This window comes from Etheostoma spectabile, chromosome 4 (genome assembly GCF_008692095.1).
Source record: "Etheostoma spectabile isolate EspeVRDwgs_2016 chromosome 4, UIUC_Espe_1.0, whole genome shotgun sequence".
In the NCBI taxonomy this organism is placed as follows: Eukaryota; Metazoa; Chordata; class Actinopteri; order Perciformes; family Percidae; genus Etheostoma; species Etheostoma spectabile.
This window is the reverse complement of record NC_045736.1, coordinates 15479339-15491395: the sequence shown is the minus strand read 5'-3', so window position 1 is coordinate 15491395 and position 12057 is coordinate 15479339. Positions and strand designations below refer to the sequence as shown.

The following is a 12057-nucleotide window of genomic DNA, read 5'->3' as shown; positions in this document are numbered from 1 at the left end:
AATAGTCAAGAAGATGAGCCACAAATTCCCAGCCACTTTAACTAAGAGACTATAAATAAGTGTTGTGAAAAAATTACCTGCATGGCTTTTTCTTACTAGCACTCAGACAAGAAGATAAGTTTGAAAGTTTCCTGCCCGTGTAACAAAGTTCAATGCACCTGCGCTGTGTTAATTAACAAGAGTATAACATCTCCTGACAGAGAAGGAAGCACTTTGGTTAAATAGACTTTAATTAATTCAACTAGAATTTAATGATTGATAATGAAACAGTATGGATATAAGTTTATCATAAAGAAACATAACAGTACCAAAAACAAAAAGGTACAACTGAATTCAGGAACTGGGCAAAAACGTTTCCCAAATTAAAAGACAGATATAAAATGTATAGGAATGCAAATTTGCATCATCATATATATGCACATCTGTTCTCCTGCCATTTTGTGACTCAAGATTCTTATATCTCATCCGCCACCAGTACTTTCAATAGTCTCTCTCTGTTAGCTGTTGATGTGCAGGTCCCTCTGGATCTTCTCTGTGGTTTCAGCCATAAGTTGGCAGGCTCTCTTGTGTTTAGACCAGTGCTTCACCTGACATTCTCTGTGGAAAAACAAGAAGATGAACAAGACTTTATATCAGTCACGTCCTCCTGCTCCTGGGTGATCCAAGCCATGTGGGAAATTTTCTCCCTCAAGTATTGATTTGACTCTGTCACTGTATCTCCCCCCCCCCAGGGTTGGAAAGTACATCAAGCCTGCTCAACTCCCTCTTCACCACGACAATCAGGAACAGCGTCCGCATTACTTACTTATATGTATATATGTCTTACCTGTGACAGTACCATTCTCCCTGACATCGAGAGCATCTCTTTGAAGCCTCTTTCCCACAGGATCCACACTTTGGCTTCTCAGGGAGTAAACTCTCCATCACATCCAAATTGTACACCTCTGCCAACCTGGTAAAACGATGACAGGTTTCAAAAGTATTCACATTCAATACTCAGGTAGAAGTATAGATACTAGGGTTTAAAAAAACTTCTATATATCACTATAATGTTATTTTAAATGTTAATGTTGAAAAATTGGGATGCACCTGTTTCAGCCACATTTATGCCCACTGAAAATGAATGCATTTTAGTACAATGCAAATACATTAAAGAACTATATATGTGTACTACTGAGCATTAGCATGTGTTCATTGGAGTAGAAGATATGACTAGTTGCCTATAAGTATTGTATTGGTACAAAAAGTCAAACTTCAGAGGCATGTTATCAATAGCCTTTATTGGAATGCAAATGTACATCCAAGCTTAGCTGCAGGAATCTGTGAGGGCAATGGATTCACTCTATCCGGATGGCGCAATTTATCTGGATAGGTTTTTTTATTTTTTTGTGCGTGTTTTTTTGAACTATGACAAGCCGTAATGAAAACAAGCCAAACCCAAATAAGAGTAACAAGGCTATTTTTAAAATGTAAGGAGTAGAAAGTACAGATAATTATGTGACCATGTAAGAATGATGTTGTACTTCGTTACTTGACACTTGACAATCTCAATGATAATCACAGAGGAATGGAATAGAGGAGATTTATCTGTGTCTTAGACTGGTGTTTTCAGTATTACCTCTGTGCCTGCAGCCTCAGGTCAGTTTCAGATGGGCTGAAAGTTTCTTTGACTTGATACTTTGCTATAGCCTTCCACCTCCCAGAGTTCTCTCTCACAATGTGGTTCCACATTTCTGGGATCTATGCATGAAGCAAATCAGAGGGTAAATGCACAGGGGACATAGTTAGACATAGAGAAATGTGTGCATGTGGGAGAATTTTAGAACAGGTACACACCTGTTCTAAAATGAGTTCCTTTTTTGGAGGGGCAGGGTCTGTAACGGCCAGATGAGCCAGGTAACGCTGAAGCTCCACCAGGTTTGGCAGCTGATCAATCAACACTTCTGTCAAGAAACCCCGAAGCTGTGTAACATGAACGATAAGCCCACAAATAACACAGCAGCAACAAAAACAACTTCTTTAGAATGTTCTACAATGAGTTAGGCAGACTGCATAAAAGGGGAAAAAGTGATTACAGGAGGATGCACAAGGTTCCCTGTTTATATCATTAATGCAACAGGAAGAGGATGAGAAAGCGTATAATAGGAGGAAACATCTTAGTCAAAACAACCCTTGGAAACTGAATGTGTGTTTTAACAAGCGAGGAGATCAGATATGATGTTGGAGGACAATGATCTGGCACTTATGCACTTCTTAAAGCAACACTTTGTAACTTTTTCAACTCAACTCATAACAGGGTGAACGGCACTTCTGCATTTGCTTTGCGGCTCTCTACTGGCTATAAACGCACTGTATAAGTTTGCCAGATCGGGTAGCGGATCTGTAATTCCAATGAGACATAATGGGACTATTCCGCTTCCAACCTGTAGGAAGACTGAAGAGGGAAAAGTTACGTAGTGTTGCTTAAAGCTTCAGTGTACAGCTAATGTACAGTAGCCCCTTGGATTTAGGAGGAGTTACTTGATACAGTTTAAAGTCGATGATCAACTAAAATAATGCAAGCAGCACAGCACAATAACATAAAGAAATGAAAATTGCTGTCCAGTGCAAAGAGTCAGTCAACATTGTATTCACAGTATACCTTTAGAAGCTGGTTCTTGTTGAAGTTGTTGAAGTCATATTTCCTTTGGCAGTCTTCCTTCAGCAGCAGATTGTAAAGGGAAATCCAGACCTGACCATCCAGTTTTGTCATCTTTAAACGGTCCTCAACAGGAATCTTCTGCCATCTGCCATTTATGTACTTTTCTACCTCACCTTCAGTTGGAGACAGGGAGTATGCAATTGAATGATGGTCACGTATTAGGCAAAATGTCCCATGCACAAATTTAAAGACAAATTTAAAATGCAAGAAGTGGGATGTACCTTCTTTACAGCGACTCCAAGGGCAGCAGTCAATCAGCTGGACCAGCACGCAAGGCATGTTATGGGTGCACAGCATGCGATTAATGACACTGATACTGTAAAGAAAAAAATATATAATTCTGTCAGCTGTAGAGATGAAAGGAATGGTGAATTAACACAATGACAGAAAACTAACTGGGCAACTACTTTGAAAACTGATAAATGTTAGAATTTGCTTTTTTTGTTTAATTTTGAAATATGATTGCAAATGTAATATATTTGGGGTTTAGCCTGTTGGTCGGACAAAACACGCAATTTGAAGATTTGTTAACCTTTGTATTGAGAAATCAGAATTTTTTGCACTGTAACAAAATGTTACATACATTTAAAAAGAAAAAAGCAATAATGATAGTTGTTGCAGCATAAATCAGTTGTACTCTTAGACTCTAAAAAAAATATACTATATAATGTAAAGGTTTAGCTTGATGTGTAAATGACTATAAGAATGAGAAGATTTCTCAGATTCTCTTCTGTAATCCCTGGTCCAGACACACAGCCTTACCTCTCGGTGTGATCAGTGATGTAGCGCAGCACAGAGACAGCCTTTAGGGAGATCTCGAACTCCAGTGCAGCATTCTGCATCTGCAACACCTTCACCAAGTGACAAGAATATGTGACTAATCAGTACCAGCAGAACTCTTCTGCAATAGTCTAAACAATAAAACCAACAAAAGCACTATATATTTCAGATCTCAGTACCTCTATAGAGGGACCAACAGCGTTTCCTGTCAGGTTGTGTTGGTCAGTTGTTGCACCCTCCCTGATTACTTTGCTGGCCAGCAGGGTGAGCTTGCGGTGGCAGTAATCAACCAAGTCAAGAACAGAATCATCAGCTGCCTCCCATGAATCCTGCACAATACACACACTTCTTTCAACATGTCACATACAGCTTCATTTATATTATTATTTATAGAGATAAAGAGTCAAAACTGCCTTGCCACGTGATCCATGCTTTCACGCATATAAAATATGGTGCAGATGAGTACAATGTAGGGTTATGTATTTATGGACACACTGACCTTATGATACATTATCGTTTCAAGTAGGTTTATGACCGTGGCTTCATGGTGGATCTAAGACGGAGACATTGAAGTACACACCAAATCAAGTGTAAGCACTGCAAGCTGCTCATCACTTTACATCTCATTTTACACTTACCACCATGTAAAGATGAAATGTGTTGTTGGGATTAAAGTCCTGCAGCTGACAAAAAATTGGGAACACTTTGTGCTTCCACACCTCGACAAGGATCATTTCATGGACCAGGACAGGTATCTAGAGAGGGGGAGGAGACAAAAAAAGATACTGTAGCCAAAAGCTTGTTCTAATGTGTTCATCATGCTATCGTAATTTTCAGCAATATAAACCGGTAGAAAAAAAGAATTTTCTTAGTTTTTAGCGGGACTTCTCTAAATGGCACCACCATTTCCACATTTCTTTAGCTAGAGAGGTAACAGTCACCTTTCCAAATGACACCAGCAGCTCCTTGATGAACTCATCGTGCATGGCAGAAACATTTAGTATCGCCTGCATGTTAAGTTTCTCAATGCACTCATGCTGTCTGAACCACCTGTCAACACACAAAGAAATAATCACACATAAAGAAAAAACTATTTTATAAACAGTGGCGAATTCGTAGGTCGCCTAGCCTGTGGCAGATCTGCTTACTGTCCCTAAAGTCAAAACTAACGTGGATAAACTGTACGGATATGTCCAACAGCCGCGAACGGTGTCCGACCATGGACACGGTTTGCTGATAGATCTTACCTCTCTGAGCCCACTTCTTTAAGAGAGAATGTTTCCAGACTTTGAACAAACCTCTCTGCTTCGTAAGGAAGAATTACAGCCGTGTCCATTTCGTCAAAGGAAGTACTCAGCAAGCTATCAAGTAAAAAAAAAGAAAAATAATGTCACTCTTCAGTTAAGTTGTTTCGTAGTTAACTAGCTAGCTAGCTAGCGTTAGCGATACCCTTGGTTTTCTTTGGTTGTCATGGTGACTGCAAACCAAGCGCACCCATAACGCAGTTCCTCTCTGCCGCCAGAGACGGGCGGTATGTCTTCAAAAAACAAAACCAGCTAGAGTATGAAAAACTCTATACAATGAGCAGTTTATGATCCAGAGCTGCAGTTCCACACTGTAAAACGAATCCGAAAGTATTACTACAGGGCTGCCAACTCTCACGCATTGGCCGTGAGACACACGCATTTGACCGGTTTCACACGCTCACACGCCACACCCCCGATTTCTCACGCTGAAGTGTCGGTCAAATTAATGAAGATGAGTTTTTAACTATAGATCTGGCTGTTGAGCCACTCGTGATCGACTAGTTGAGCTTTCAGAGACTGTGAGGGGGTTCAAGAGCGCTCCCTGTCTGTAGTTTCGAATTGTCGCAAACTGAGAACATTTTTGCACGAGCCATCCCAGGTGCATTTCCCCGGCTTCAGGTATGAGCTCTGAGTATCACAGACCCGTCCGGCGCTTCAGGTAGGAGCTCTGAGTATCACAGACCCGTCCGTCGCTTCGTGTCCACTCTCTCTGTAACAATAGAGGTGAGCAGCACGGCTGGTAGCGTAGCAACTTCAGTTCATGTTAGTGGACCCGCTCTGGGGGGGCAGTGACAAGTTGCATCCGTCTAGTCCTCCGATAACGAGCAGCGTACGGCCGCCTCTAAACTTTGTCAGAGACCAGAGACCCTAATGGGCCTCTGTCTGTGCGACGGTCTGAGTGAGATCCACCATATCAGCGGAGCAATGACATGCACAGCAGACTATATTACACTATATACTATATATACTATATATACTATATTACAACTCTCCACATCTCGGACACAGATGGGAGGAGTTATATTTTGAATGTGCATAAAAATGTAAACAAGAGCAGAAATCTGATGAAACACATCTGAGCTATAGGCTACTAAACTATATATACGATACTATATATACACTATACTGCAACTTTGGGCCACTATGGTGCTTCTCTAACCTCGGTGCATCTCTAAATGTAACTGTAAATAATTAATTTGATGTTTTATAAAATGAACAAATAGTCTTTATTTTCCCAAAAAGTAAATCCAGTAAGGGGGGCACAGAGGATGAGGGCCAAACATTACTGAGCCTTTGCACAAAGGTTAAAGGATTAGAATTTATGCAAAACAGAGGTTCTCATTCTTTAGAATTTCAATGGTCTTAGTTGATCCCTCAACATTAATTTAACTTTGGGTCCCTGGTCCCTACACCAGGGACCCCTGGACCTGTTCCCCACAGACCCAAATCTTCTCAGCTGTTGCTGACATATACTCCTGTCTCTTCATGTTGTTCATTATGTTTGGCACATTGTCTGGGTCAGTTCTTATATCATAAGAATTTAATAATGTATATAATGTTCATGCTGAATGCCCTAATACCTGTTGATACTACAACAATGCAAAGGCTCTTAACCCTACAGTTTTGCACATATCATGTAAGACTTGATTTCTCCATTTTTTTTGCACAAAACTCTCCAGAAAGTGCCATTTAATGGTTTATTTTTCAAATGTTTTTCCTGGGGGGGCATACCCCCAGACCCCCCTAGGGAGAGCCCCATCCCCCCACATATAACAAATCCCAATTTAAACCCTGAAGTATAATGATGCTGAAAGAGCCAAAGAAATTGCTTTGTACGAGGCAAAATATGGGTTGCCCCCCCAAATCTCACTCCAAGGTTTTGGGAAAAGTTGGCAGCCCTGTTACTAGCTAAATGTACTTACGAGTTACAAATGTAAAATTACTTACTGTGTAAGTAGCATTTTTACTGTTTCATAAAGTGCTTGGTAGTTTAATCTATAACAACATATCATATTTTAGACGCTTATATATTTTTTTAAATCTTAATTTGTAAAGCAACAAGTAACTATAGAAATCAAATACATGTATTGGTGTAAATTCCTCTGAATTGATGACATGAAATACACTACGTTGTATCTTACACTATACTAAACACTACATATATTGCTGCACTATACTATACATGCTATTTGTCTCCAAGTGTTTTTGTATAGTTTCTATTTTAGTTTTTGTAGCTGTTATATATTTCTGTTACTTTCTACATGCATCTATATTTATTTTTGTGGTTTCTGTTTTACTCCTGCAAAAACCACATTCCCCCGCTGAGGATCAATACAAGTGCATCTTATCTTACAAAAAACTGATGTTTCTTATTGTAGTTTCAAAGTTAGATTTCTTCCAGTCTGATAACATGAAATCTTCTGTATCCACTGGTTTCAGTTCTTCAATCTGACGCTAAAATCAATCTTGATGTGATTGTTTTCATCATTTTATACACTGTGATTTAAGAAACCGTCACATTGGTGTTTTCTCGTTTATTAATCACAAATTCTCTTTTGGACAGTATTAATAAATATCTCCTTCCTCACTTGACCAAAACAGACAATTATGCTAATTCCTGACAAGGACATTTGTTTAAAAAAACGACAACACTAATCGAACATAAAAATGACAAAAAAAGACTTCACTTTCACTGTTATTTCAAGATAGGTCTTCTTGTCACTGAAGGCATCTTTGGTTAAGGCTTCTCTGTATCTTCCAGTCTGTTTTCAGTTCATGTCACTTCCAGCACACCACGATGTTGGGATCATTTTCCAAACGTTCGTCCAGCTCATGGTAACTGATCCCTGTGAAATTACAACATTGTGAGCAGACTTGTTTTCTACAATCACGTATTAGTTATACTTAACAAACAGAAAGAGCTTTTAAAACCTGCCTGTTTTGCAGCAGATCTCATCATAACTATGACAACCGGTATAGAGTCGTGGCAGCCTGCTCTTCTGGTCACGGATCACCTTCACCGGATATTTCTGCAGCCGTCTAATAAGAGACTTCATCAGTCCAAATTGGATCAGCCTCCTGAAAGGAAACACATGACACAACCCACATGTAAATTAATGTCACTGTGGCCTAACTTTTCAAGAGTTGTGAAGTCTTTTCAGGAACTGATAAGGTGATTGATGCCGACCTCTCATCAACCCTTTGAAGCTGCTGCGAGTAGCGAGAACAAAGGTCTCGGACTGTGGTTCCTGGACTCAGACCACAGTACAGCTGGAACACATCCCTCAGACTGGCACGCTTCTGACCTGACAGACAATACAACGTCAGAAAATAAAGGGAAAAAAATAACACTTATGTTCAACAATTATGAACCTTGCTTACCCTGTTTAGTGACATAGTTGAGGCACTCATCCTGTAAGGGCTTGTCGTCGATGAGGCTCTGGACTTTGGGGGTAGTGCAGTACACGTTGCTGTACTGGAAGGACAAGGCAATCACCGAACTGAACAAACCCTCAAATAGTTATGACATGAGTTACTGATTAAAGTGGAAAATGATGAGTTTGAGAAAAAAAGTCATGACTTTGACATGGCAAATGAAAAATGTGGATGACATAAAGTTATAAGTTTTCACCAATGATAACCTTTTTCATACAATAAAGACTTTATTATGAAATATGACTTTTTTTCTATTTTGATTTTATTCTGGAAATCACAGTGGCTTTAATATCAAAAACAGTACCATCATACCTGGAATATTGACACCAAGGTCACAACTCCATAATACCTGTGAAGGAAAAAGAGGATTTCAGTATCTCTCTTTGGTTTCTTTTGGAAACAAAGTCTTACAACATTAACGGCTATCAGCACTGATAAACAAGATAGTGGTTTGTCATGATGTGGTGGTGTGGATCAACCCCCGGGCTTACTGTACATAGAAAACAATGGGTGCGGGTGTTTGGACACACGTCAGCTGCCACTAGTGTGTGTTGCCACGTATTCACTAAAATGTACTTACAACAAATTCTGCACCGCAATGCGAACAAGATTCAGCTCTACATCGGCTTCAGCAGAGATTTTCTGGATGTGTCTAAATCCATCAATATAGGGCAGGATCTGCAGTAAACAGCATACAGTAGAACATTGTTGGCTTGTATTAAACTCCATGATCTGAATTGCTGGATTAATAAGATTAAAAGTATATACAACGTACCAGGCTATTGCAAGTCTGTTTATTATTACAGCAATAATGCCAATAGTGCCATTTATTGTACCAATAAATGGCACCTTCTCATATGAATAAATAAAGTATTTCATAAAATAAATGTTTATATTGCTTCATGAACAGATGATAACAGGCCTTTAATAATTAACTTTTCTCCTTTTCTTCGAATTTTGGCACATACTGTATCTTATCAGAAGGTCCCTCGATATCAGTCACAAGGCATACCTGTTGAGTGGTGAGATCCCACTGAGATTTGATAAAATGGTCTTTGCACTGGGTGAAAACTGGCACATCATACTCCTGGACAATCGGGGGGTCCTTTCGCAGCTGGATCAGCTTTAGATGGATGGTGTTGGACTCGTCTATCAAGAAACACAGATCAGAAAAGAGACTTGATTAAAAAAGAAACAGAACAACTATTGTTGCCACCGTACCTAAATGTATTTCACAAATGACAAGCCATGAACTTTAGTGTTGCAATACTTTTCCTGAAGAAAGATTAGTAATTGTTTTAAGTAAGAACCTTTATTTCTACTAATCAGTTTTAGAAAATGGGTTTAATGAGATACTTAGTTTGTTAGATACCACATCTCCTAAAATAAACAGCTAGAAAATTACTTTTATGAGTGTTGCATAATTTATTGAATATCGAAAAAGACAAATATTTGTTTGTTGCACACACTTGACAGAACAGACAGCGCAGTAGTGCTTCTGAGTCTTGGTACCTTTCTGGTCTGTAATGAAACCAAATTATTACTGAATTACATTTTTGGTTAGTCACTTTTAGTGCTGCTGCGACATCTTCAAAACTATTTGGAGGAAAATAAGCACCTTCAAGATTTTGATGATATCCTCAAATGTTGTTTTTTTCCCCACAACTCAAAGACATTCAGTCTACTGTCTGGAGTGAAGAAACTGGAATCATCGATTTCTTCTTTTTTCAGTTTTATAAAAATCACTCCAAGGGTTAATCCATTACCAAAATAGTTGGCGATTAGTTTAATAGTTAACAACTGATCAATAAATCAATCAATCTTTGCAGCTCTACTCAAATATATACACAGTAAATTATAAAATGATATACCTATGGGTAAGGTGCAGGCTCCTGTGGCATTCAGTTCTTCCAACAAGGTGGACATAATGGGTAAAAGTTTCTGCTTGCTCTCCTCATTGGATATGAAGCCACTCTCCAGCTGCAACACAACGAGGAAAAAACAATTACGATCATCCCTGGGATGTCTTATTACTGACAACTTTGCATCAAAGCAATCACATGTAACAAATGCAGATGCAAACATGCATCATTCACTACCTCTAGAGTTGTGAGGTACCCAGACAGCTTCTTGACAATTGGCTCAAGGGCACACGTGTTGATTTGGGCGTCACAAACAAGGCCGAGGTTAAACAGGAGGGCGTTCCTGCTGTACTTTTTATGCTCGATGCACACAGGACATCCGATTAATTTTTTCCCCATGGCAGTGCTAAAAATAAAATAAAAAGAACACAGATACTGAAAATGAGCAACATAAACAATAATAATAATAATAATAGATTTTATTTTATAGTGCTTTTCACAAGACCCTTACGGGAGTTAAAAAAAAGAAGAAAATAACACACTAAAAATATACACACATTAATCATTAAAAGCAGTTCTAAAAAAGATCTCAAGGGGCAAACAAATCAACGAATTATGGCAAGGAGAACAAAAGCATTAGATTACATACACTGTTATCAACTTGTTTTGCAGTTCTGGCTTGGTGATGATATAAACCTGGACTGTGTCAAAGAGTTCCCGGGAAATGTATTCCTCTGGGACCTGTCAGGAGAGGACATGGGGGGACACTGTATGAGGACATTCATCCTATAAGATAAGACGCACTAAGAAGATTATGTACTTTACTTTACACTTTCAAGGTCAATTCCACACAAATATGTAGAAGGATTAATCCTTCATACATGCTTTCCATTAATAAAGATCAATTAATCTAATTTTACAGCCATGACACATACAAGCAAACACATAGCTAGAATGCAAAGACTCTGGAACTATTTACCAAGATGTCTGCCAACATCTGATACTATTTTGACAAAAAAAAGTGTTTCCTATATTTATACAATGAGAAACAGCATACATACACTGCAATGCACTTTATGTTTCTGATACCAAACTAGACTATAACTTTACTATCATGATAAGGACAAGTATGCCTTACTGGTAGTGATCATGGTGATTCATAAGACATATTTACCTGATATGTTATCTTCGGACCCAGGGTGGGATGAAACTCACTGAAAAATATACACTCTATTCGAGTGGTCATGCTCATCTTAGACCTTTTTGTCAGGGCAGCCGTACACTAGATACGTTACCAAATGTTCAGCTAAACAAACTTGAACCAAACCGTGTCAGTTTCAGATAACAGTCTCCTTCTGTGTGTGGTTTCCCCGATTTTCCGATTTGCAACGGAAGCTAGCGTCCCGTTGCAACGTTGAAAAACAAGTTAACATTAGTGGCCTGGGTAAACATTTAACGTTAGCAGTTCTAACGTCTGGACGACGTGTTATCACTGCACTTTGGGAAAAAATGCTGGCAAGCAAACAGCAAACTATCTAACAACTCTCTAATACTCAGCTAATACTCGACACACTCATAAACAACAGATTTATGGAACGACAATGCTGATACCTTCACGAGCTCCCCGTAATTTACTAAAACACATTACAGACACAAAACACACTGCGGAGACAGTTGATGATGATGATGATGATGATGAGAATGAGGATTATGATGATGATATGTCTTTTTTAACAAACAAAATAATAAATAGACAACAAAAAACAATCGCTTTCCCCCCGACATTTTTGGTTGATCTGCAATTGCGTTATTTTATAGTAAACAGTGTATTTCAGATGGATTAAATTTATTACATAACGTTACTATCAGCTGTTCACACGATTTACATTATCTCGTGTAATACAACGTAGAATATATCAAAACCCTCTGGGATTTTAGTGCTAATCATCATTTTGCTGAGTTTAGTTGTGTA

The 12057-nt window shown here is 38.8% G+C and overlaps 2 protein-coding genes across 3 annotated transcripts; both read right to left on the bottom strand.

The window, feature by feature from the left end:
* Window positions 1-141: 141 nt before the first annotated feature.
* Window positions 142-6764, bottom strand: zmynd10 (zinc finger, MYND-type containing 10). Its single transcript, XM_032513900.1, has 13 exons — window positions 6736-6764; window positions 4729-4842; window positions 4423-4531; window positions 4120-4236; window positions 3981-4034; window positions 3661-3810; window positions 3464-3552; window positions 2923-3017; window positions 2642-2814; window positions 1837-1962; window positions 1619-1740; window positions 827-952; window positions 142-597 (listed from the first exon to the last, which is right to left on the bottom strand). The coding sequence occupies exons 1-13, from the start codon at window positions 6747-6749 to the stop codon at window positions 498-500; spliced, it is 1389 nt and encodes a 462-aa protein (XP_032369791.1). The 5' UTR covers window positions 6750-6764; the 3' UTR covers window positions 142-497.
* Window positions 6765-7290: 526 nt separating this feature from the next.
* nprl2 (NPR2 like, GATOR1 complex subunit) lies at window positions 7291-11695 on the bottom strand. Of its 2 annotated transcripts, none has more exons than XM_032513902.1 (11): window positions 11260-11692; window positions 10735-10826; window positions 10323-10491; window positions 10095-10203; window positions 9236-9372; window positions 8804-8901; window positions 8536-8572; window positions 8170-8263; window positions 7976-8093; window positions 7724-7866; window positions 7291-7634 (listed from the first exon to the last, which is right to left on the bottom strand). In XM_032513902.1, the coding sequence occupies exons 1-11, from the start codon at window positions 11335-11337 to the stop codon at window positions 7567-7569; spliced, it is 1143 nt and encodes a 380-aa protein (XP_032369793.1). In that variant the 5' UTR covers window positions 11338-11692; the 3' UTR covers window positions 7291-7566. The 2 variants fall into 2 exon arrangements, 1 of the variants encoding a protein (XP_032369793.1); XR_004331706.1 differs by having other exon boundaries at window positions 7523-7634; window positions 7976-8088; window positions 11260-11695.
* Window positions 11696-12057: the final 362 nt, after the last annotated feature.

Coding starts and splice junctions, on each gene's coding strand:
- zmynd10 (XM_032513900.1), bottom strand. Junction 3,018..3,463: donor ATCACTGATCACACCGAGAG/GTAAGGCTGTGT, acceptor TTTTCTTTACAG/TATCAGTGTCATTAATCGCA. Junction 1,963..2,641: donor ACAAGAACCAGCTTCTAAAG/GTATACTGTGAA, acceptor CATGTTACACAG/CTTCGGGGTTTCTTGACAGA.
- nprl2 (XM_032513902.1), bottom strand. CDS start 11,337: ATGAGCATGACCACTCGAATAGAGTGTATATTTTTCAGTGAGTTTCAT. Junction 8,902..9,235: donor GGGATCTCACCACTCAACAG/GTATGCCTTGTG, acceptor TGTTTACTGCAG/ATCCTGCCCTATATTGATGG. Junction 8,264..8,535: donor CCTTGGTGTCAATATTCCAG/GTATGATGGTAC, acceptor TTGTCCTTCCAG/TACAGCAACGTGTACTGCAC.